We start from the raw sequence: 25,103 nt of genomic DNA, 5'->3' as shown, positions 1-25,103 counted from the left end.
CAACAGAAAATGTTACTAATGTACTTCTCTTCCTTTGGTCCTCATCAAAGACCAGAGAGACATCACAATGGTGATACAAAAGACTCATGCCTGAGGCTGTGAGGTCCCAGGATCTATCTCCAGCACTATAATGAGCCAGAGCTGAGCAATACTCTGGTAAAGACAAAACAGGATTCAATGTGACAATGAAGTTAAAATATTTAACCCAGTGCCAGCTACACACGTAAGTGCTCAAGAAGTGGCAGCTCTTGTTAGTTATGTCTCTGTTATTAAAGTATAACTTAGGAAAGTGGAGAGGTTTTCCACTAGCAGTTTGGCTTGTTTCCCTCTGTCTCTTATGACATTCTGAGGTAACTCACTAGCCCCAGAGACATGTATGACGAGAGTAGCTATCCTGGGACATTTAGTGGTGAAATCTTCTGGGGAAAATTCATTTAAGAGAGATACACTTTCCTCTAGAGTCTTCCAAGTCATTCTACCTCACTGAAATTCAGTTTCACTCTAACTTGTAGATGCAATGAAACTAGGAATTCTGCTGTACCTCAATCAGATGAGTATGATTTTCAGTTTTGAAAAGGTTATAAGGACTCTCAGAATAAATCACCATTGTCTCTCTCTTAGATCTCTATGGAATTAGACAGGTAGGAGTTTTATTACAATGAAACAGTCAAGTTTCTTTAACAAATTTCTCCTTTTCTTAAGACTCATTTTTATATAACAGGTACATTTTATATATTTAACTATGTTAAATGTATTTTATGTAGCAGCTATAATATAGTAGAGTGTCTACTATGGTGTGTGATCTAGGGCAGGGCAAAATGCATGGAGTATAAGGTGAATAGCTGTGGCCAGGTTAAGAGCACACACTACAGAGTGCAAAGACCAGGGTTCAAGCCCCTGGTTCCCACCTGTAGGGGAGAAGATTTGCAAGTGGTGAAATAGAACTGCAAGTGTCTCTCTGTCTCTCTCCCTATTTCTCCCTAACTTCTCAATTTCTCTGTCTCTATCAAAACATAAATAAATAAAATTTAAGAAAGAAAAAAAGAAAGGAAGAAAGAAAGAAAGAAAGAAAGAAAGAAAGAAAGAAAGAAAGAAAGAAACCTGCTCTAGATAGCTCACAGTCCAATTGGAGGCAGAATGATTTTATTCAAAAACATAAAAAGGTAGTAGTGGGCAGGTGTTACTAGAATGCATTTTGTATAGTCATTATTTTTCATGTGTTTTCTAAGATGCTGTTTTGAGTGAGCTCTCCTTTTAAGAAGATTGCAATTCATGATATAAAACTGCCATTCTGTTTTTCTAACAAAAACAATTATTAGCAATTTATATGGTTCAACTAAATAATGTGTTCAAAGAAGTTAGGAAGGCTAAAACAACATCTTAGTTCTGGGGAATCTTGGTACTTCACACACACACACACACACACACACACACACACACACACTAAAGTCCCACCCCTCTATAACATAATCAGTTTGCAGCTTTTTAAAATTCTAAAATACTGGAAAGAATAGTAAAACACATATTGACTAAAGGAATTGTACAATGGCTTTTAGCTCTATGATTTGAATAATCTGCTTTCCACAAGCTCTTTTCAGAGAATATACTGTCCCTTAGTAAACTTTTTTTTTTTGCCTCCAGGGTTATTGCTGGGGCTCAGTTCCTGCACCAGGAATCCACTGCTCCTGGAGGCTTTTTTTCCCCTCTTTTTGTTGCTCTTGTTGTTTTATCGTTGTTGTGGTTATTATTATTGTTGTTATAGATGACATTATTGGATAGGACAGAGAGAGGAGGGGGAGACAGAAAAGGGGAGAAAAAGACACCTGCAGACCTGCTTCACTGCTTGTGAGGTGACCCCCCTGTAGGTGGGGAGGCTGGGGGCTTAAACTGGGATCCTTATGCCAGTCCTTGCTCTTTGTACCATGTGCGCTTAACCCTCTGCACTACCACCCAACTCCCTAAACTAATCTTCTAACAAGAGCCTTCCCCCTCATCCTCCTATCATTTATTTTCTTTGTGACCTGCAAAGATGTGTAGTCTGTCCAAGTATCCAGAACCACTCTTCTTCCCTGAAATTCTCAGGAGGAATGTTAGGCAACAGGGCCATATTTCCAAACTCACAGACAAGTGGTTGAGGGATCACCCCTGTTAATTGGAGGAATGAATCAACATCCTTCATACATTCAGAAATTAACGTGCTCTGGCTTCCCCTGAGTTTTCTTTGCCTCACAGTAGCTACTGCCAGGGAAAACACTGATGAGATTGGTGACAGTAACAGATATTATGGTCCTTGTCAGGGGAAGCACAGTGTCGTACCTGGGCCTTTGGCTTTGTCAGCTTGGATGCGTCCCAGACGGAATACAACTGCACGTTCGTACTCCTTAATGATCTAAGAGATTAATGGAAAACATTTAGCCCTAATGGTTCATCAGCTCATATAGAAAGCCCGATTTATTTCCCAGGGTATTACCTTCAAGCACATCCATATGGAGATAGGGAAGGTAATGATCATCAACAGCAAAGAAAGGGAAAACAGGATCCAGCCACATACACCAAGCCTTTTACTGCTGATGCCTGGGAAATGAGAATGAAACAGCCCTGTAACTCATGTGGCTCTTAGGAAAGAAGTTCTTAGAAAAACTGCGGGTAAGGAAATGCAGAGGACTGGGCAAGCCTGCTGGGACTAAGGAGCCAAACAAACTTTGGGTTCATTCATGAATGCAGTAAACACACACACACACACACACACACACACACACACACACACACTTTACATAGAAGCATCAGTGCATCTACAAATATATATCCATTAACAAGAATATTTATTCATGTTTTTAGATTAAAATTAACCTTCCAAAAAAAGCCTTGGGAATTGATAATGAAAACAACAATCATATTTATACAGGGCTATCACATTTACTACTCTCAAAACACATAAAGCAGAATGTTGTCCCTGTGCTACCCACATCAGAATCATCAGGGCACCTTTTTTTCTTTTTTAATAATGAGTTCTTTTTAAAAAATATTTATTTATTATTCCCTTTTGTTGCCCTTGTTGTTTTATTGTTGTAGTTGTTATTGTTGTCGTCATTGTTGGATAGGACAGGGAAAAATGGAGAGAGGAGGGGAAGACAGAGAGGGGGAGAAAAAGATAGACATCTGTACACCTGCTTCACCACTTGTGAAGTGACTCCCCTGCAGGTGGGGAGCTGGGGGCTTGAACTGGGATCCTTACACTGGTCCTTGTGCTTTGCGCCACCTTCGCTTAACCTGCTGCGCTACCACCAGACTCTCTGCACCATTTTTTAAAATTATCTTTATTTATTTATTGTATAGAGACAGGGAGAAATCGAGAAAGAAGGGGTGATAGAAAGGAGAGAGCCAGAGAGACACCTGCAGCCCTGCTTCACCACTCATAAGATTTCCCCCTGCAGGTAGGGACCAGGGGCTCGAACCCAGGTCCTTGCGCTCTGTAACTTGTGTGCTCAGCTAAGTGCTCCACCGCCCGGGCCCCCTAGGGCACCATTTAAAAAAATATTTGGGATCTTGGAGGTAGCATAGTAGGTAAAGTGTTATACTCTCAAGCATGAAGTCTACAGTTCATTCTCCTACATCTCATGTGCTCTACTTCTCCTTCTCCCTCTAGCTCTCTTTCATAAATAAATAAATAAATAAATAAATAAATAAATACATCTTAAAAAAAAAAAAGTAAAGTGAAGAGCTGGGGAGATTGAATAATGGTTATGTAAAAAGACTCCCATGCCTGAGGCTATGAGTTCCCAGGTTCAATCTCCAATACCACTTTAAGCCAGAGTTTAGCTGTACTCCACTCTTCTTTTTCTCTCTTTCTTTCTTTCCTTCTTTCTTTCTTTCTTTCTTTCTTTCTTTCTTTCTTTCTTTCTTTTATTTTCTTCCCTTCTTTCTTCCTTCCTTTCTTTTTCTTTCTCTCTCTCTTATTAAAATAAATATGAAATAAGACAAACATTTGTTTTTAAAAAGCAAACAAATAAAATGAAATAAAGATTCCCAAGTCCCCTCCAGAAATCCCCAGATGAACTTCAAGGTAACTTCTCAGTTAGATGAGTACATATTACTACTTCCAAAGTGAGGCAGTGCAATATAAAAAAAAAAAAAAAAAAAAAAAACACTTTGAAAAGTCCTTGCATATGAACTACTATACTAGACCCTCTTACTTAGCAACATTATGGCTTTCAGTGACCCATTCGGTCTTTCTGAGACTCTGTTTCCCCATCTGTAGTTGATGAAGAATCAGTGAGATTGAATTTACAAGTCTAACTGACCTTTTAGTTTAGATTCCTTTATAGTCACAACTTCACCTTCTCCTTAATCCTTGTTCTTTCTGGTTCACCTCTCCTTGACAGCCACCTCCATCCCCTACCTCCTGACTTCCTGCAGCTGAATTATGTTCTCCCCATAAACACTAGAACTAATCATGTGATTTGGGCATCTCCACCTGTCCTGTCCTGCGGGACCTTCAACGTGGGTAAACCTAGGAGAGGGAGTGAGGACAAGGGAGAGGGAATGGGGACAAGAGACACAAGAGAGAAATGAGACAAGACAGGATTCTAATCAAGTCTGTTTATTAGCACCAAGGGTGCTGTTTTTAAGGCCGGGGTTAGGGGCAGGTTAGCAGCTGGGGCAGTTGGTTGACGTGGCATGTTGTCATGGTGATCAGCCGTTAACTGGAAGGTCCTGGGTGATTCATAGGGAGGTGGGCAAGTTACCTGACTTACAAGAAACTGTACAGTGGTGACAAACAGAAACTTTTCTTTGTCAAGACTCTAGTTAGGAAACAGAAACTTATCTTGTAAACAAGGTCTTCTGTGAACAATGGCTATTGGCCATGCCAATAGCAACCTTGAGGGCACATGTGGCTCCCCACATGTCCCCCTTCCATATATATATATATATATATATATATATAGAGAGAGAGAGAGAGAGAGAGAGAGAGGAAGAGAGAGAGAGAAAGAGAGAGAGATAGAGATGTCTTGATGTTTGGCGGACTTTATTTTGTGGCAGGGTGGGCTGTGCCTGTCTTAGGTTGGGGATCAGCCTTTCCGTCTTACCCGTCACTGGAACACATGGTCGTTTTTTCTGCCCAGTAGTACCAGGTGCCCTGTCTTAGGTTGACTGGACAGTGCTAGTTTCCCCTTTACCCGTCATTGGCTAGCCAGCCCTCTACATGGTGGACGTCCTGACGGAGGGGGGCAAATCCTCCGCAGCAACTCCATTTTCTGCCATGTTCAGCCTATGATAGTGAACTTGTATAGGTTGCATTTTTATGGCATCAGTCTGTTGCCGCAAAAAGGCCATGAGCTTGTTAAGAATTATAGGACCGGGAGTCGGGCTGTAGCGCAGCGGGTTAAGCGCAGGTGGCGCAAAGCACAAGGACCAGCATAAGGATCCCGGTTCGAACCCCGGCTCCCCACCTGCAGGGGAGTCGCTTCACAGGTGGTGAAGCAGGTCTGCAGGTGTCTATCTTTCTCTCCTCTCTGTCATCCCCTCCTCTCTCCATTTCTCTCTGTCCTATCCAACAATGACAACAACAATAATAACTACAACAATAAAACAACAAGGGCAACAAAAGGGAATAAATAAATAAAATATTAAAAAAAAAAGAATTATAGGACCTACTGTGAGCAGAAGAAGTAAAACAAACAAGGGTCCCACAACTGAAGGCAGCCAGGTAAGGAAGGGGGAATTTATCCATCGGTGTGAAGAGGTGGGATCATATCTATTTCGTAGTTCTTGACTGAGTGTTTGTAGGTTTTTAACATTTTCTTCTATGATCCCTGATTCATTAATGTAAAAGCAACATTCTTCTTGTAGGGCTAAGCAGGTCTTCCTTTCTCCGCAGTAAGGAGGTCAAGGACTTGTCTGTTTTGTAAGGTAACTTTTGCTAGGGATGTAATCTGTCTCTGTAGTGACTCAAGACTGTTTGTGGTGAAGTCTATAACCTGTTGTAATTTGTCAGAAAATTCATGGGAGGAATATATAGAATGTCCTAGCACACCACCAGCTATGCCGGTAGAGGTGGCTAACCCTATGCCAACTATCAGTGGGAGGAAAACAGCTCTTTTATGAGTGGAGTGTAGGAGCCATGCGTACTCGTCGGGTTTGTACAGTGTAAGTTGGGGGACTATGGCCACCATGAGGCAGGGTCCGGTGGTGGTGATATTTATAGTAGTCAGGAGTGTCCCGCAGCACCAATAGTAAGTCAGCGGGGGCGCTGTATGGACAGAGCTTATTGAGACATTACGGGTGCAAGTGAAATTAACTGGGCTGGAGTTGTTGGTATAGAGGCATACCAGGATGAATGAGTTACTTATGTGTTCTAAAAACAGCGGAACTGAGGGGACAGGGGGATATGGCCCTGCAGGGGGGCTTTTTGTGGTAGCATTTGGGAAGATTGATGATGTGTTATTTAAAGGTGCTGCAGCGAGGATGGGTCAAGAAAGAGATGCGCACAGCAAGCAGTGGGAAGTGCTGGGAATGATCTGAGAGTGATTTAAAAGATTAATTGCATATTGAAGGTATAGGGGCCAGGTAGCCCACTTATTATTATTATTAGTTTCCATAGCTGAGTTAGTTTGAAAAGCCGATTGGAGATTATTTTCTATTTCTATAATGATCTGATTTATCTGCTCTCTGCGATCGGCCAATGTCAGTTTCCGGGAGATATATATTATATATAGTCCCTGCAGGGTATGAGGAGTACCCATTATTATATAATTTACCTGTAACTCTCTCTTGCCAACGAGTATCCCAGGGATCAGAGATTTGAATAGTGAATTGGGACCCCTGCAACCTGAGGATACTAGGTTTTCCAGCTTTAGTCTTTGGCGAGAGGGCGTCATGGAAAATGTAGGACTAGTAGCGGCAGCCTCCATAAGTGGGGACGTCAGTGAGGCATCTGCTTCTATCTTTATTATCAAAGGGAAAACAGGCATAAGGCCGATATGTGCTAGAGATAGTCTTGGGAGAGATATTAATAACGACAGTTTCCTGGCAACCTTTAGGAGGACAGCGTGCCGTGCCAATGTTTTGGACTGTAGTGTGTGTATCTTTGGTTTGTGTCTCTCTAACCTGGAATTCCCATTGATAAACAAGAGCACAGTTTCCCCAGAGACACACCCTACTAGGGAAAGAGAGAGGCAGACTGGGAGTATGGACCGACCAGTCAACGCCCATGTTCAGCGGGGAAGCAATTACAGAAGCCAGACCTTCCACCTTCTGCAACCCTCAATGACCCTGGGAACATGCTCCCAGAGAGATAGAGAATGGGAAAGCTATCAGGGGAGGGGGTGGGTTATGGAGATTGGGTGGTGGGAATTGTGTGGAGTTGTACCCCTCCTACCCTATGGTTTTGTTAATTAATCCTTTCCTAATTAAAAAAAAAAACAAGAGCAGTGCGGGCAGGGATGGCCAATAATAGGGGTGTGTAGAGAAGAAAGGGAAGCATCTTATGGCTGAACTTCTCTGGAGCCATCTTCAGAGTTAAGTGTTATTTTTTGAAAGAAAGAAAAAGAAAATGGCCTCAGGAACTTGTGTTCTTGGGCATGGAATACATTAGTGACTCTCAGGGGTTTAGGGAGGTTCATCAACTTGTTTGACCAATCTTTCGGGAAGCCAACGAGCAGAATTGACGGTTTGTGAATATATGCACACTGCTCCTCATCCCCAGATTAGTACTGGGTCTGGTCCATTCCATTTGTTGTCTAGGGATCTTTCAAGATAACAGAAGCGAAATTTTTATCTGTGTGGGGGTGCCAAAAACGATCAGCTGCTGAATGACCATCCCTGTCTAAAGTTAAAAAATTCAGGACAAAAAGTGAGTGTGCAAGAACGTTCCTTGGGGTACCTTTTGTAGGGTACCAGTCAACCCTCTTAGTTTTTTCAATCATATTCTTTAAGGAGAGGTGGGCCCTCTCTACGATACCTTGACCCTGAGGATTGTACACATCAAGATACTCAACATAACAGGAAAAGCTTGTCTGCATTCTCCAAAGTTTTATTCCTAACGTAGCACTTTCCAAAAACTTGGATTATGTAGTGATGGAAAATACTGCCTTTCTACAAGATAAAAAGTCAGTTTGTGCATTCTTATAGTCTTTGTTGCATTTAATTATTAGTGTTTTAAATTATCAATGGCACAGCCTACACTGTGTACATATACATGTGCACACACGTATCTACACACACACTCTCATGGAGTCACTACCCTAGATATATGTCTATGTGTGTGAATATATATATATATGTATATATATATACATATACATATATATATATATATATATATATATATATATATATATATATGACTTACTGTAAAATAAATTCTAGGGGCCACGCAGTAGAGCACTGGGTTAAGCGCACATGGTGTGAAACTCAAGACCAGCACGAGGATCCTGGTTTGAGCCCCCCACCCCCACACCCCACCCCCTACTTCCCACTTGCAGGGGTGTTGCTTCACAAGCAATGAAGTAAATCTGTAGGTGTCTCTGTTTCTCTCCTCCTCTCTGTCTTCTCCTCTCTCAATCCTCTCTGTCCTGTCCAACAATAACAACAACAATACAATAACAATAATAACAAAATGGGGAAAAAATGGCCACCAGGAGCAGTGGAGTTGATTCAGAGTGCAGGCACTGAGCCTTAGCAATAACCCTGGAGGGAGGGAAAAAAAGAAAGAAAGAAAGAAAGAAAGAAAGAAAGAAAGAAAGAAAGAAAGAAAGAAAGAAAGGAAGGAAAGAAGGAAGGAAGGAAGGAAGGAAGGAAGGAAAGAAAAGTAAAGAAAGAAGGAAATTGATTCTAAGTACTATAGATAAAACTAGAGTTCCCATGGTCCAGGAGGTGGTGCAGCGGATATAGCATTGTATTCTCAGCCATGAGGTCCTGAGTTCAATCCCTGGCAGCACATGTAACAGAGTGGTGTCGGGTTCTTCCTCTTTCTCTCTGCCTTTCTCATGAATAAACAATAAATTCTTTTTAAAAAATAAAAAATAAAATTAGAATACCCCTGATAATCCTCTTCACAGTTCATTTTATTGAGAGAAATTCCGTAATAGTGATCTGGTGTATTCCTATGTACTCACACACGATTTAAAATATATATATTTGGGCCCAGGAAGAAAAAACATATATTGTTTAGATTTTATTTTATGATAGCATCACACTATGTATAATTTATTCTTTTCTTTCTTTCTTTTTTTTAAAATTTATTTTATTTTATTTATTTATTCCCTTTTGTTGCCATTGTTGTTTTATTGTTGTAGTTATTATTGATGTCGTTGTTGTTGGATAGGACAGAGAGAAATGGAGAGAGGAGGGGAAGACAGAGAGGGGGAGAGAAAGACAGACACCTGCAGACCTGCTTCACCGCCTGTGAAGGGACCTGCCTGCAGGTGGGGAGCCGGGGGCTCGAACCAGGATCCTGACACCGGTCCTTGAGCTTAGCGCCACCTGCGCTTAACCCGCTGTGCTACAGCCCGACTCCCTCTTTTTTTTTTTTTTTAAGGGGAGTGCTTCTTGGACCTATTTCCATGTCAGATAATTCTACCTCTTCTTCTTCATTATATTCCACCTGAAACCATGTTTCAGTTGAATTAGCTACTTTTCCTGTTGTTCTTCAACAGGTTTATTCCCCATTTTCCGTATGAGCAAGGTGCTTGTATGACCTGATCAGTCCAATTTGTACTTTCCTAGAATTTTAATGAAAATGTTGAGAAGACAGCACAGTTTTTGCTGCCTTTGCTTGATCCCTCCTACTAACATTGCGATTATTGATGTTTTGCAATATTTGGGTTGGAGGTGGAGGGCACAGTTCCAGTGCTGTGATTTTAGCAGCAGGACACCTACAGATAGAGGGGGACCACAAGGACGCCAGTGCCCTGAATAAGCTCAGAATATGTTCAGAGTGGCCACAGTCTTAGCACCAAGCTGCAGGAGCAAGTGTTTGACAGAGGAAATGGCTCTGACCTACATACAGGTGCTCCTCAGGGTTCTATCAAGCCTTTGTGCATCATTACTTTTGTGGGCAGTACCAAAAGGGCTGAGAGACAAAAGATGAGGGTGTGATTAATCTGCCAAGATTTACACCTGAGCATTACAATTACCCAGGCCACCACTGCTGAGAGAGTTATGGAGCCTACAGGTGTCATTAGCTCTAGTTAAAGTGAGGCTGTGAGCACTGGGGTGGCTTTCCTGCAGCCCCAGCAGCTCAACAGTGAGTTTTCCAGCTTTGGAGAGAGGACAGCACAGCTGGTGAGGCCTCCAACAGAACAAATCTTTCAGTTAGCTTTCCCCTCCCCAGCTCTCCCACAGTGACAACCAGGATGCAGTGCAGAGTAGAGGATTTGAGGATTACAATTCTGACTTCAAGGCTGTGCTGATTTTGTATTACAAAGGCTCTTCAGAAATCTCCCACAGCACCTTTAACCTGCTTTAGATAAACCCCCTTCCACGCTCCCACTTCTGCCAGAGTCTTGTGACAGGATGTTTGCTAAGACAGCGAAAAGAAAAGGTTCCCTAAACAGTCAGTGTTAGCCTGGAATCCATAAATTCAGCAAATCACCTCCTGCTTTCCCCAAGTCTGTGGATGTGTATGTTCTGTGGGTGATTGCCACAATACCGTAATTACCATGTGCTTACCTCCTGGTGGAGAAGTGGATTTTGCCCCCCTGATTTCTCATTTACCCATTTGCCAAATATTTTGCAAGTAATATACCAGACACTGTGCTGGAGCTGGGGATATGGCAGAGAATAATAAGGAAAGGAAATGTGAGGAGTTCAAGAGTAGCAGGGAACCAGGGCCCAAGAACAGAAACAATAAAGGATCCATGCTCTGCTTCCTTCTAGAAAGTCTCTAGCTAGTGCAATTGGCGGAGCATGCCTTCTGTGTACAGCTCTGCCAAAGAACAGCAGAGTATGGGGCAGGCAGTGTTGCACCCATTACCATATGCACATTACCATGTTCAAGGACCAGGGTTCAAGCCCCTTGTACTCACCTGAAGTGAGGAAGCTTCATGAGTGGTAAATCAGTATTGCAGCTTTCTCTCTGTCTGTCTGTCTGTCTCTCTCTCTCTCTCTCTCTCTTCATCTCTCTCTCATCCCCTCTCTTCCCTTTTTCTCAATTTCTCTCTGTCCTATCACATTAAGAATAAATAAATAGGGAGTCGGGCTGTAGCGCAGCGGGTTAAGCGCAGGTGGTGCAAAGCACAAGGACCGGCATAAGGATCCCGGTTCGAACCCCAGCTCCCCACCTGCAGGGGAGTCGCTTCACAAGCGGTGAAGCAGGTCTGCAGGTGTCTATCTTTCTCTCCTCCTCTCTGTCTTCCCTTCCTCTCTCCATTTCTCTCTGTCCTATCCAACAACGAGAACAACAATAATAACTACAACAATAAAACAACAAGGGCAACAAAAGGGAATAAATAAAAAAAAAAAGAAGAAATAAATAGGTTCCAGATGTCATCAGGATGCCGGCCAGGCTTCCCTGGACTGAAGACCCCACCAATATGTCCTGGAGCTCCGCTTCCCCAGAGACCCACCCTGCTAGGGAAACAGAGAGGCAGACTGGGAGTATGGACCGACCAGTCAACGTCCATGTTCAGCGGGGAAGCAATTACTTCCACTTCTAAGTAATATCCATGAGAAATGAGTACTGATTACAGTGACAAATATACTCAAAGAAATTCACTGAAATTGTATTCTCAAAGGCCATGAAATGAAGAGCTTACAATAGTAGAATAACTGAATAAAGCTACGTCTATTCACACAAAACAATTTTACAGTAGTTGCCCACCTATGCCTTATGCAGGAGGATACATTCCAAGACTTCCAGTAGATTCCTGGAAAGTTGTTAACAAGTACCAAACCCACAGTGTTCAATTTATAGATATGACATACTAAGAGATTACAAATAATAAGAAATAATGAAACAAAACTATTGTAACAGCATGCTATCATTTATGTGAAAGTGATCTTTCTGATCTTTGGCCCATACTCTCAAGGGATAAAGAATAGGGAACCTTCCAATGGAGGGGATGGGACATGGAACTCTGGTGGTGGGAATTGTACCAGTGATCTTTTTGGTGTCAGCAACATGGACCTGAAGGTTTTGCACAGCATAGAACCTTCTCTTGGCAGATTGAAGAGAAGGTGTTGAACCAAAATTCTGCTGCCTCCCCCCTTTTTTTTTTTATAATAAAAAGTATTTAAAATAAATTTTAAATATTTCTTTATTATTTTTTTCCATCTCCTGGGTTATTGCTGGGACTCAGTGCCTGCACCACAAATCCACTGCTCCTGGAGGCTATTTTATTTTCCTTTTTGTTGCCCTTGTTCAGTTTTATTGTTGTTGTGGTTGTTATTATTATTTTTGTTATTGTTGTCGATGTTGTTGGATAGGACAGCGAGAAATGGAAAGAGGAGGGGAGACAAAGAGGGAGAGAGAAAGATAGACACCTGCAGACCTGCTTCACCTGCTAATGACATGTAAACTGTGAATTGAGGCCATAGATAAAATATTGAGCTACAAAATAGCAGCTCCCAGTAACTACTTCAAGTTTTTGCTTTTACACAGCTCATTCTTGTCAGCTAATTAAGCTGAAGAAGCCGGGGAATCAAGTTTGAAACAAAGACTGATTAAAGTTCTTTACTTACTATATAGTTTTATGTGTTATTTCATTGACATTGATTTATACCCAGAGAGCAAAGTTGTTTGTAGAAAGCTAATCCTGTAATAATCTTTGATGGCATTTGATTCCAGGTGTAAAATGACAATATATGGAGCTAAATAAGCCAGACACTAGAACACACACTTTTTATTCCATGTATGAACACACAGTGAATGTACATCACTGCGTTAGGGAGCAAGTAAAACTAGTCTATTGTTTGTGTGGTCAGAGTAGCAGGTGTCTCTAGGTAGGGGGTTTATTTGTAACTAGGATGTTAACTAGAAAGGAATGAAGGAGTCCTTGGGGTGCTGAAAATGTGCTGACATGCATGGCAATTGCTTAGACTTACACAATTGAGCTTGTGGAATAAATGAAGCCCAAAACATATCAGAGAAACTAAGGCTATTTATTCTCAATTTACAGTATCAAGAGGGTCAGCCTCCTTCTGGGGCATGTGGCAGAGAGACTCAGAGCCTGGCAACTGAGAAACTTTGTGGTAAGGAGCAGGGAGTCCTATGTGATTGGTTAAGGGTACACATCTGGCATTTCTAATTTGGTCCTAATATGGAAGCAGGGTCAAACAGTTAAGAAATTCACTGACTCCTCAGGTCCTAACCAGTGTGAGCTGATAGTTCCAGAAGTTATTATAGCTTTCTGAACTGCAATTCTGATGTAGAAGGCTCACTTCCTAGGCCAGTTAATATAAGTCATGGTTGATTCTCAGAGCAGGTTGCTGCATGCTATGAGTCAGAGATCTCTCTATGGCCATTAGAATACTCACTCTTTTAATTAAACAATTTTTTATTATCTTCATTTATTTATTGGACAGAGACAGCCAGAAATTGAGAGGAAAGTGGGAAATAGAGAAGGAGAGAGAGAGACCTACACCACTGATTCACCACTTGCAAAGCTTTCCCCCTGCAGGGGGCAACTGGAGGCTTGAACCCAGGTTCCCGTGCATTGTAACATAGGCACTCAGCCAGGTGCACCACCACCCAGCCCCAGAATATCCATTCTCCAAGTCAAACACTTGGGACATGTGCACGTCATTGTGTGGATTCATACCTCAATAAATAATTCAAGTAGCGGGAGTTGGGCGGTAGCCCAGTGGGTTAAGTGCACGTGGCACAAAGCACAAGGACTGGCATAAGGATCTCTGTTCGAGCCCCGGCTCCCCACCTGCAGGGGAGTCGCTTCCCAAGTGATGAAGCAGGTCTGCAGGTGTCTATCTTTCTCTCCCCCTCTCTATCTTCCCCTCCTCTCTCCATTTCTCAATGTGATATCCAACAATGACATCAATAACAACAATAATAACTACAACAGTAAAAAAAAAAAGGGCAACAAAAGGGAATAAATAAATATTAAAAATATAGAAAATAATTCAAGTAGCAAAGCATTAGGGTTGGGCTAGTACTGACGATGGAATTGCTCTGATTGCTCTGCATTCTCAGAATGAGGAGAACAGGTAGAATGGAAAACTTCCAGTAAAGTAAATATGTGCACAGATGAATTAGGAAGAACATCTGGGGCTAGGGTTGATTAGCCCTGTGTTCTGAGACATGTCTATTTGAAAGCCAAATGACATCTTACAAGTCACTTAGCCTTCTGAAGTCTTGGGCTCCTTCTCTGGTAACCTCATGATAACTTGTGCAAAAGGATTATCATATCATGAAGTCCTCTAAACAGCCAGACTACCGCATAGAATTTTCTAGAGGTGAACTTTGGTCAAACAATCAAGCTGATTTTTCCCTCAGCTTGAGTGAATAGTAAATGAATTTTTTTTTTTTGAGAAAAAGAATTTCCTTTTTTTTTTTTTTTTTAACTTTTTCCCCCTTTATTATGGTATTGATATTTTACAGTCACCAGTAAATATAGTAGTTTGTACATGCATAACATTTCTCAGTTTTCCACATAACAATACAACCCCCACTAGGTCCTCTGTTAGCCTTTTCTAGGACCTGTACTCTCCACCCACACACACCCTACCCCAGAGACTTTTACTTTGGTACAATACAAATGCACCAACTCCAGGCCAGGTTCTGCTTAGTGTTTTCTCTTCTGATCTTGTTTTTCAACTTCTGCCTGTAAGTGAGATCATCCCATATTCATCCTTCTGTTTCTGACTTAGTTCACATAACATGATTTTTTCAAGCTCCTCTTCCCAACTCAAAGCTCCTGGATTCACCATTGTAAGAATATTTTCTTTTTTTTTTTTTTTTTTTCCCCCAGGTTTATTGCTGGGACTTGGTGCCTGCACTATGAATCCACTGCTCCTGGAGACTATTTTATTTTATTTTATTGTTTGTTTGTTTATTTTGCCTTCAGGGTTATTGCTGGGGCTCAGTGCCTACACCACAAATCCACTGCTCCTGGAGGCTATTTTTTCCCCTTTTGTTGCCCTTGTTGTTTTATCATTGTTATTATTGTTGTTGCTGTTGTTATTGCTGGATAGGACTAAGAGAAATGGAGAGAAGAGGGGAAGACAGAGAGGGGGAGAGAAAGATAGACACCTGCAGACCTGCTTCATCACTTGCAAAGCAACCTCTCTTCCCCCTGCATGTGGGGAGCCAGGGGATCGAACCATGATCTTGCTCTGGTCCTTGCACTTGTGCCCCCACCCCCAAGAACCCTAAATTGTCTGATTTATATCTCAGCGATAGAAGCTAAAGTTCATTTCAAAACATTTCTCACTAGATTCCTTTTAACCATAGGATTGTGCTTTTAAAGTGTTTTTTTTTATTTTAAAACTTTATTCTACTTGATTGAACACAGAGCATTTGTGAGGTAGAGGAAAACAGATAGGGTGAGACAGAGACAGAGAAACTCCTGCACCTCTGCTTCACCACTTGTGAATCTTTCTCCCTGCTGGTGGGCTCAAACCCTGGTCCTTGTGCATAGTAATACATGTACACTTAACCAAGTGTGCAAACACCAGCCCCCCAAATAATATTAGTGTGTTTTTAGTAATGTTTAAGTTATACTTTGAGACAGAATGTTCAGAAAGACATAAAAAAACAGAGCTTCTGCTACCTGATACCTGCCCCTGCCCTTAAGATAGGAAGCAGAGCCACAGAATGAAAGTCCTCATTTTTTTTTTTTAATCACAGAAATATGTTTATGAGAGACAGCAAATGCCAAGGAATCTATGGAGCAGAAAAAACAAAACAAAACAAACAAACAAAAAAACCAAGCAGCCAGAGAGAAATCAGCTGATCTGGGGAGCAGGGTTTTTAAATTTACTTATTTTTATTCCCTTAGAATGAAAGACCTCTTGTGAGTTCCTCCCTTAGAGTCAACATTCCCTATTCTTTTTATCTCTCCCTTTCTTTCTCCCACTCTTTCATCATTCCTCTTTCTACCTTTATTCCATTCTTCTTTCTTTTTTTTCTTTTTCTTTATTCTTTTGTCATTCCTAGGGCTTCACTATTCTGGGCTGACTTTTTTCAGATAGGAAGACAGATAATCATAGAGGGAAAGAAGCCACAGCTTCCTACAATGCAGTGAGAACCAGACTCCAACCTGGGTCATGCACATGGTAAAGCAGTGCACTATATTCTCTCCTGAGTTTCTGATACACAAATACACAGTTACCACCACTTCCCAAAGTACCTTGTCATTTTTAATCAATTTGTTTGTATGTGTTCCCTATAGGCATTGAGAGCAGTTTTTTGTTTGTTTGTTTGTTTTGTCACTGTGTCTTCACTTCTATGGGATCATTTTTTTTTCAGTAGAAAGTGACACAGAGATAGGGAGACACCATAGCACTGAAACTTCCCCCAGTAGATCATGTACATGGCAAAGCAGGAGTCTTCCCAAGTGAGCTAACCCTTGAGTCCTAGACATTTGATCGCTATGTCTTCATTTTATGATACACAATAGATTCTGAATTCATTCACTGAATGAAGTGAATGGCACCCCTAGATGTGTTAAGTCATCAGGATCATGCTCCATCCAGCTAGTCAGCTTATTGATCTGTTTGAAGTTTCTTGTCTGGAAATAATGACCCATCAGAGGAGAGTCCACTTTCTCTCAAGAGAATCGATTAACCTGAGAACCATATACCCTCACATTTTCTCCCTTATACATCTCTCTCCATCTTATCCTACACTTTCCTTCCACAACATGATGAGAACAAGAAGAAGAAGGAGGAGGAGGAGGAGGAGGAGGAGAAGAAGAATAGGAAGAAGAAGAAGAAAGAAAAACTTTCTTTGCAGCATTCTTTCCTCTCCCACTCTTCCCTTTTTGTCTGAAGCAACAGTACTCTAAAAGCAAAAGAGTATAGATACTTTATCCTTAAGTTTTAAGCTTTAATACACTCATGATAGTGCTACTTGTAACAGTGGTAAGCTAAAAAGAAAGAAAGAAAACAAATCCTAACATTAAAACTATGAAAGGAGGATTAACTAAAGTAGGATACATATCATAATATGAATTCTTTTTAATTTCAAAGTGCCATGGATAATTACTATGGTATAGCACTAATAGGAATAGCTGGGGGGAAACAGTTCACCCAGCAGAGCATCAGACTTTCATGTCTAAGGTTCCTGGTTCCTGACTGAATCTCTGGTATCACATGCACCAGAGTGGTACTGTGGGTTCTCTCTCTCTCTTTCACTCTTCTTTATCCTATATGAATCTCTCTCTTGTAATAAATAAAGTAAACCATAAAAATTCTAATAGATAAAAGTATTCAAATTAAATGGAAAATATGTACAGTGTGCTTCTAATTAGTAGAAAATATGCATAAACAGAACATCAGGCAACGGGAAGATAGCTCAGTCATGCACAGGATTTGGATTGGAGTTCCAGCATCACCTGGTCATTTTATTGTCAACTGTAAACCATTAATCCCCCAATAAAGAAACTAAAAACTGTGGGAGTTGGGCCGTAATGCAGCCGGTTAAGCACACATGGCACAAAGCGCAAGGACCAACTAAAGGACCATGGTTCGAGCCCCCGGTTCCCCACCTGCAGGAGAGTCACTTCACAAGTGGTGAAGCATGTCTGCAGGTGTCTATCTTTCTCTCCCCCTCTCTATCTTCCCCTCCTCTCTCCATTTCTCTCTGTCCTATGCAACAATGATGACATCAATAACAATAATAATAACAACAAGAACAACAAGGGCAACAAAAAATGGGGGGAAATGGCCTCCAGGAGCAGTGGATTTGCAGTGCCGGCACTGAGCCCCAGCAATAACCCTGGAGGCAAAAAAATAATAAAAAATAATAATAAAGAAAGAAATATAGTCAGTAGAATAGTCTGTAAACTTCTGGTTATTTCTCTAGAGAATTAAGAACTTGAAGCACCAAGCATAAAAACTAAAATGTTTACCTAGGGGTAAACATCATCTTTTCACCACCTATAAGTCATTTTCTTGATTGGCTTTTTCTCTAAATATCACACTGCATCAAGGAACATTTTCAGGAGAAACACAGAACAAGGAGAAACTGCAGTACTCATACTGTGGTTCCAGTCTGGCAGTCTCTCAGTTTGGGAACTTATTGGAAGGCAGAATATCAAGTCCACCTTAAACCTAGCTAATTCAGAATTTCTAGAAATTTTCTTGTAATAAGCTTCCCAATAACATCTTTTTTGCATATTAATATTAAGAAGAACTAATGGGTTTAGGTGGTCCAGATTCAGAAAGAGAAGGATGAGGAAGAGGAAGAGGAGGAGGAGAAGGAAGAAGAGGAGGAAAGAACAAGGAAAAGAAGGTATGTGAGAGAACTTCAAAGTAGAGTGGTAAATGCCTAACGGCAGAGACTGGGGGTGGGAAAAGATCTAATTTACAACATTCTGTAGATCTACCCTCATGATGTCACTTTACTTGAAATTGAGACGCCATGCACAATGTGACTTTTGAAAACTGCTGTAAATCAGACATGTGTTACTGCACAAAGTCCTTGCTCGAGGTGATAACAGGGACTCAGTTATTCATTTAATTCTCTTAGCATTTGTGATTTCTGGACAGTGTGAAGGACTATTGATTATGAATTATGTCTTGCTACTGTGCCTAACATGGATCAGGCAAGGGAAAGCTTCTCCACACATCTCAGAGAATGATTGATATTGTATCTTTCGTAAGTTGCCCAAAGCGTGTAAAACAGTATCTTTAAAATGTTAAGTCCCTCTTCTATTTGCTTTACGATAGCATATGTTTTCCATTAAGTCAATCACCCCAAACTAAGAAACCCCATGAACACTCTCTCATTAGTGTCAGAGCTTCAAACATGTTATAACAGAGCTGGACACAGATGTCTTAACTTGATAAAGTTGAGCTAAAATGTTTCATGAAACTTTTTGCTTGAGAAGAGAATGAAGAATAGAGACCTTCCATTATTAGCACTTTAAACAACGGTTTTATGGCTTCTAACACATTGCTGTTGCCTTGTCTACTTCAAAAGAAAAGCTTATTTTCCAATTCCAGTGAATATATCAAGCATATATTTACTTCTTTTGTAAAATGATCACACCAAATGCATTCCTTAGTTTTAATGTGTACTGTGACTTATTTGGCAATACATCATATATACCACATATTAAATCACCTACACACAAACAGGTCATTTTCATCACTGCTTTCTAGAACTTTAACAAAGTTTTTTTTTTTAACGATTCAATTTTCAATTACACCTCAAATTTTTACAGATTAAGAAAAGGGGGGGTTGGGCGGTAGCGCAGCGGGATAAGAGCATATGGTGCAATGCTCAAGGACCGGTTGGAGCCTCCTCCGCCCCCCCCCCCCACCACTTGCAGGGAGGTCGCTTCACTCTCCCCCTCTCTGTCTTCCCCTCCTCTCTGAATATTTCTCTGTCCTATGCAAAACAATAACAATAATAACAACAACGGTAAGCAACAATGGCAACAACAGGGGGGAAAAAAGCCTCCAGGAGCAGTGGATTCGTAGTGCAGGCACTGAGCCACAACAATAACCCTGGAGGTAAAAAAATAAAAAATAAAAAAGGATCAAAATACTTGGTAAAACATAATAATGACTAATATTAAAAAATAACTGTAAAAATACCTGTTATCATTTATTTATTTACATCAGAGCACTGTTCAATGCTACCTTTTGGTGGTGCCAAGGAATTGAACCTAGGACTTCAAAATTTCAGGTTTGGAAACATTTTTGCATAACCATTATGCTATCTCCTTGCCTGGTACTTTATTATTATTATTTTTAACTTCTTTTCATTTATCAGACATGATGCAGTTCAAGTCAGCTTTGCTTTTAATCATAATACCATCACCTGTTGCTTGAAAGTAACTAAATTTCAGTCTGTTCAAACATGTTTTTTATTATTGAATATAAAATAAAGTATGCAAAGATAAATATAAATTCTATCTAAAACTCAAGAAAAAGAATGAGCCATAGACTAATAAACAAGGAGAAAATAAAACCAGAATAAGACATAAGAACTACAGGCTCTAGTCTCTTGACCAGGAAAATTGCTCTGCTGGTAGAGAATTGGACTTGTATAGCTGAAGTTCCTGGTTTAATCCCCAGTGCCATATGTACCAAACTGGTGCTCTGACTTTGTCTATCTCATGTGAAATTGTCTCCCTGAGGGCCAGGTAGTATGTACCCAGTTAAGTGCATAAATTACAGTGTGTAAGGACCCTGGGTTTAAACCCCTCATCTCCATCTGCAGGATGGAAACTTCAGGAGTGATGAAATAGGGCTATAGGCGTCTCTCTGCCTCTTTCCCTCTCTGTCTCCCCCTTCCCTCTCAATTTCTCTCTGCCACTATCCAATAAATAAGTAATAAAAAATATAAAAGAGTTTGTGGTTACGGTTATTTAGAAAAAAAAAATCTCTCCCCCATGTGTAACAAAATTAATCTTTAAAAGGGTGAAATAATAATTAAAATAAAAAAATTAAACCCAATCTCAATATTGGCCAACCCACCCCGTGCTTGCTCTAGATCTCTCTAAAATCACTACAAGTCTCCCATTGCACAATCTAAATAAACAAGGTTAAACCAAGAAACAGGAACTCACCCACTAGATTCTCTTTATCCAGCTTCTCAGGGGAGGACAGTCCAGGATCCATTGCATTCTTGAGAAGCTTTTATACTTTGCCAATTTTCATGGGGTTGTAGTCCTTCTGGGCTCCTGGCTGCAACACAGAAGTATTTGGGAACAGGAAAGAGGAGAGAGTCAGAGTGAGAGAGTGAGAGAAGTTCCTCTTCTTTAGTGAACACCCCAAGGAGCAGTTACCCTGGTGAGGGAAGCCTATTAGCATAAACAAAACATCCCTTTCAAGAGTTCACACCGCCTTAGTTCATAGAGAAAAGTCAAAAGAAAATAACCTGCCAATATTGGTGCTGCCTATAAAATGTCTCTAATTTTCTACATTTATGTTTTAGGCATTCTGTGAACTACCCCACACCCCGGGCAAATCTGTCTGCCCATATGTCAAATGAGGAAATCTTGTTCTTTTTTTTGTGTGTGTGCACATTGCTGAGAATCACCTTTTGAAACTCAAATCTGATTATGCTTCTGTTTTGCTTAAAATAACACAATGGCTGTCAATATTGACCATTGAAAAAAAACATTAAAATCCGGAGTGTGCTATCAGAGCCTCCTGGTGGGCTGGGGAGACAGCATAGCGGTCCTGCAAAAGACGTTTATGCCTGACTCTCCGTGGTCCCACTGCCACCATAAGCCAGAGTTGAACGGTGCTCTGGTCTTCCTTTCAGTCTTTCTCACTCTCTCATTAAAATAAAATAAATAAGTAAAATAATAATAATTTTAAAAGTCCTGTTATCTTACCCCTGCTTCTCATTCCAGCCTCATTCACCTCACTTGCTCAGCAATCGCATCCTCAGCAGCCGTCTGATAGTCTCTCAAAAGCTTTGTTTTTTTAAAAAATATTTATTTATTTATTCCCTTTTGATGCCCTTGTTTTTTTGTTGTTATTGTTGTAGTTATTATTGTTGTTGTTATTGATGTCGTTGTTGGATAGGACAGAGAGAAATGGAGAGAGGAGGGGAAGACAAAGGGGGAGAGAAAGACAGACACCTGCACACCTGCTTCACTGCCTGTGAAGCAACTCCCCTAAAGGTGGGGAGCCGGGAGCTCGAACCGGGATTCTTAGCCCATCCTTGCACTTTGCGCCACGTGCATTTAACCTGCTGTGCTACCGCCTGGCTCCCAGCTTTGAGTTTTTTTGTGTGTGTCACAGGACCTTTGCACTTGCTACTACAAATACAGTTATTTGAATAATATTTGTCCCACCTCTCCAGAGCCTGGCCCCACTAGGGAAAGTCAGAAACAGGCTGGGAGTATGGATTGACCAGCCAACACCCATGTCCAGTGGAGAAGCAATTACAGAAGTCAGACCTTCCACCTTTTGCATGCCATAAAGATCCTCGGTCCAGAGGGATAAAGAATAGGAAAGCTTCCAATGGAGGGGATGGGATGTAGTACTCTGGTGGTGGTAATTGTGTGGAATTGTACCCCTTTTATCCAACAGACTTGTCATTCATAATTAAATCAGTAAAAAAAGAAAAAATATTTCTTTTTTAAAAGGGGTTTCTTTTTATAAATTTTTAAAAATATTTTAATTCTTTCTTTCTTTCTTTCTTTTCTTTCTTTCCCTCCAGAGTTATCACTTGGGCTAGGTGCCTGCACCACGAATCCACTGCTCCTGGAGGCCATTTTTTTTTCCATTTTGTTATCGTTGTTGTTGTTATTGTTGCCACTGATGTTGTTGTTGTTGGATAGGACAGAGAGAAATGGAGAGAGGAGGGGAGACAGAGGGGGAGAGAATGATAGACATTTGCAGACCTGCTTCTCTGCTCAAGAAGCGACCGCCCCCCCCCCCCACAGGTGGGGAGCTGGGACTTGAACCATACCCTTACACGGGTCCTTGCATTTCGAGACATGTGTGCTTAACCCTCTGCGCTACCGCCCGACACCCTTTATTTCTTAATGGATAGATAGAGAGAAATTGAGAGGGGAGGGGGGAGAATAGAGAGGGAGAGAGACAAACACTTGCAGCACTGCTTCACCAATCTCTCCTCCCCCCACAGATGGGAACCAGGGGACTGAACCTGGGTCCTTCTGCATTGTAATGTGTGCGTTTAACCAGGTGTGCCACCTTCTGGCCCCTATAGTATGTTTCTTCCTCTCGCCTAGGTTTAGCCTGCTAGCCATATTTGATCTAACAAATAATATATATTTTAAAGATTGATTTGTGAGAGGAGTGGGGGAGAGAGGCAGAGAGAACCAAACCATTACTTTGGCATATGCAATGCTCGGAATCAAACTAGGGAACCCCATGTTTGAAAGTCAAGTCCTTTATTCACTGTGCCACCTCCTGAGCCACTTCCAAGATATTTTTAAAAAATTAATATTTATTCGTTTTTGTTGTCCTTGTTGTTTTATTGTTGTAGTTATTATTGCTGTTGTTATTGATGTTGTCGTTGTTGGATAGGACAGAGAGAAATGGAGAGAGGAGGGGAAGACAGAGAGGGGGAGAGAAAGACAACTGCAGACCTGCTTCACTGCTTGTGAAGCGACGCTCCTGCAGGTGGGGAGCCGGAGGTTCGAACCAGAATCCTGATGCCTGTCCTTGCGCTTTGTGCCACCTGTGCTTAACCTGCTGCCCTACTGCCCGACTCCCCTTCCAACATACTTTCTTAAAAAATCTTTCTTTTTAAAATATTTATTTATTTATTCTCTTTTGTTGCCCTTGTTTTATTGTTGTAGTTATTGATGTCGTCATTGTTGGATAGGACAGAGAGAAATGGAGAGAGGAGGGGAAGACAGAGAGGGGGAGAGAAAGACACCAGCAGACCTGCTTCATCGCCTGTGATGCGACTCCCCTTCAGGTGGGAAGCCGGGGGCTTGAACCGCGATGCTTACACCGGTCCTTGCGCTTTGCAGCACGTGCGCTTAATCCGCTGAACTACCGTTGGACTTCCCCAACATACTTTTATAAACAGAATACTGTTGTAACAAAGCCATGCCCATTTATTTTTGTATTTTTTTTCTTGTGGAATTAAGACTTTGCATTTGCATGATTTCATCTTTCTGTGTCACTTTTCTTTCTCCTCCCCCCACTTTATTCAAACACAGAGGCAGAAAACATCACTGACCTGACTCTTCCTCCTTCATTGCCATACCACCTACTGTTAAGTAAACCTGAGCCAAAGACCATATATATGTAACCATTACAACCTAAGTGTTTTTTTTTTTTTTTGCCTCCAGGGTTATCCCTGGAGCTCAGTGCCTACACTAGGAATCCACTGCTCCTGGTGGCCATCTTTTTTCCATTGTTGTTGCTGCTGCTGCTCTTGTTACATAGGACTGAGAGAAATTGAGAGAGGAAGGGCAGACAGAGAAGGGGAGAGAAAGATAGACACCTGCGGAACTGCTTCTTTGTTTGTGAATCAATCCCTCTGCAGGTGGGAAGCCAGGGGCTGGAACTGGGATTATTGCATGCTCCTTGCGTTTCTGATCCCTGCCACACATTAACATACCCATGAGGAAAGTGACCACGTCTGTTATTTACCATGGCACCTTCCCTCTTGCCTTCTTCTGCATTTAGGACACAAGCAGGCACATAGTGTTCCTTAAAAGATACTTGCTGAATAAATGTATAAATAATTGGTCAAGGAAAATAGCTCACAAATAGCAGTTTGTTTTTTTTGTTGTTGTTTTTAAATCCAGATTCCCTGATTCCTGTCCCAGCTGTACTTTCAATAGGTCATATGAAGTCAAGGACAATTTTGAACTATTCAAATACAGACAGAAAGAACAAATTTTCTAAATTTATAATCATTATCTTTTTCGTAACTGTAGCCTACATCATAATTAGCTTACCTTTTTGTGAAACAAACAATACAAAACCAACTGGTCTTGCCTAGCTTATCTTGGTTTTTCTCGTTTCTCTTTTCCCTATCATCTATATAGTCTTCATAGCAACTTCATCTAAAAAGCCCTCCCAGGTTGTAGGGTTCTTTTGCCAGCTACTCAGTAACCCTAATCATCTTTTCCCAAACTCAAATTACAGCAAAAAGCAGGGTTGTCATTCATACTTTGCAATTATATGAATACAGATATTAGAGCTTTGGAGAAAGGGGTTTGGAACCAGCAACAGACTAAAACGGATGCGAAAACATTCAGCACCTTTCTTCTCTCCCTTCCCTTGTAAAGTGAGTGCTACTCTAGATTGCTACAAATTTGAAAAATTAAGACCATTCCAAAGGGCATTTACACTTTACCACGGGCCAGGTGGTAGTGCACCTGGTTGAGTGCACATATCACAGTGCACAAGGATCCGTGTTTGAGACCCTGGTCCCCACCTGTGGGGGAAAGCTCTGCGAGTGGTGAAGCAGGTCTGCAGGTGTCTCTCCCTGTCTCTCTCTCTCCCCCTCCTCCCCTCTCAATTTCTGGCTG

The 25,103-nt window shown here is 41.2% G+C and overlaps 1 protein-coding gene across 1 annotated transcript in view; it reads right to left on the bottom strand.

Annotated features, from left to right (window-relative positions):
* Window positions 1-24,293, bottom strand: part of STOML3 (stomatin like 3) — a 31,180-nt gene extending 6,887 nt beyond the window's left edge. The window contains exons 1-4 of the mRNA XM_060194903.1: window positions 24,217-24,293; window positions 20,697-20,810; window positions 2,471-2,574; window positions 2,317-2,389 (exon numbers count right to left, since the gene is read on the bottom strand). Coding sequence (XP_060050886.1) covers window positions 2,317-2,389; window positions 2,471-2,574; window positions 20,697-20,748 — 229 coding nt within the window. The 5' untranslated portion in view covers window positions 20,749-20,810; window positions 24,217-24,293. The remainder of the gene's footprint in view (window positions 1-2,316; window positions 2,390-2,470; window positions 2,575-20,696; window positions 20,811-24,216) is intronic.
* Between the last annotated feature and the right edge of the window lie 810 nt (window positions 24,294-25,103).

This window comes from Erinaceus europaeus, chromosome 7 (assembly GCF_950295315.1).
Source record: "Erinaceus europaeus chromosome 7, mEriEur2.1, whole genome shotgun sequence".
NCBI classification, from domain to species: domain Eukaryota; kingdom Metazoa; phylum Chordata; class Mammalia; order Eulipotyphla; family Erinaceidae; genus Erinaceus; species Erinaceus europaeus.
This window is presented reverse-complemented; position numbering and strand designations above follow the sequence as displayed.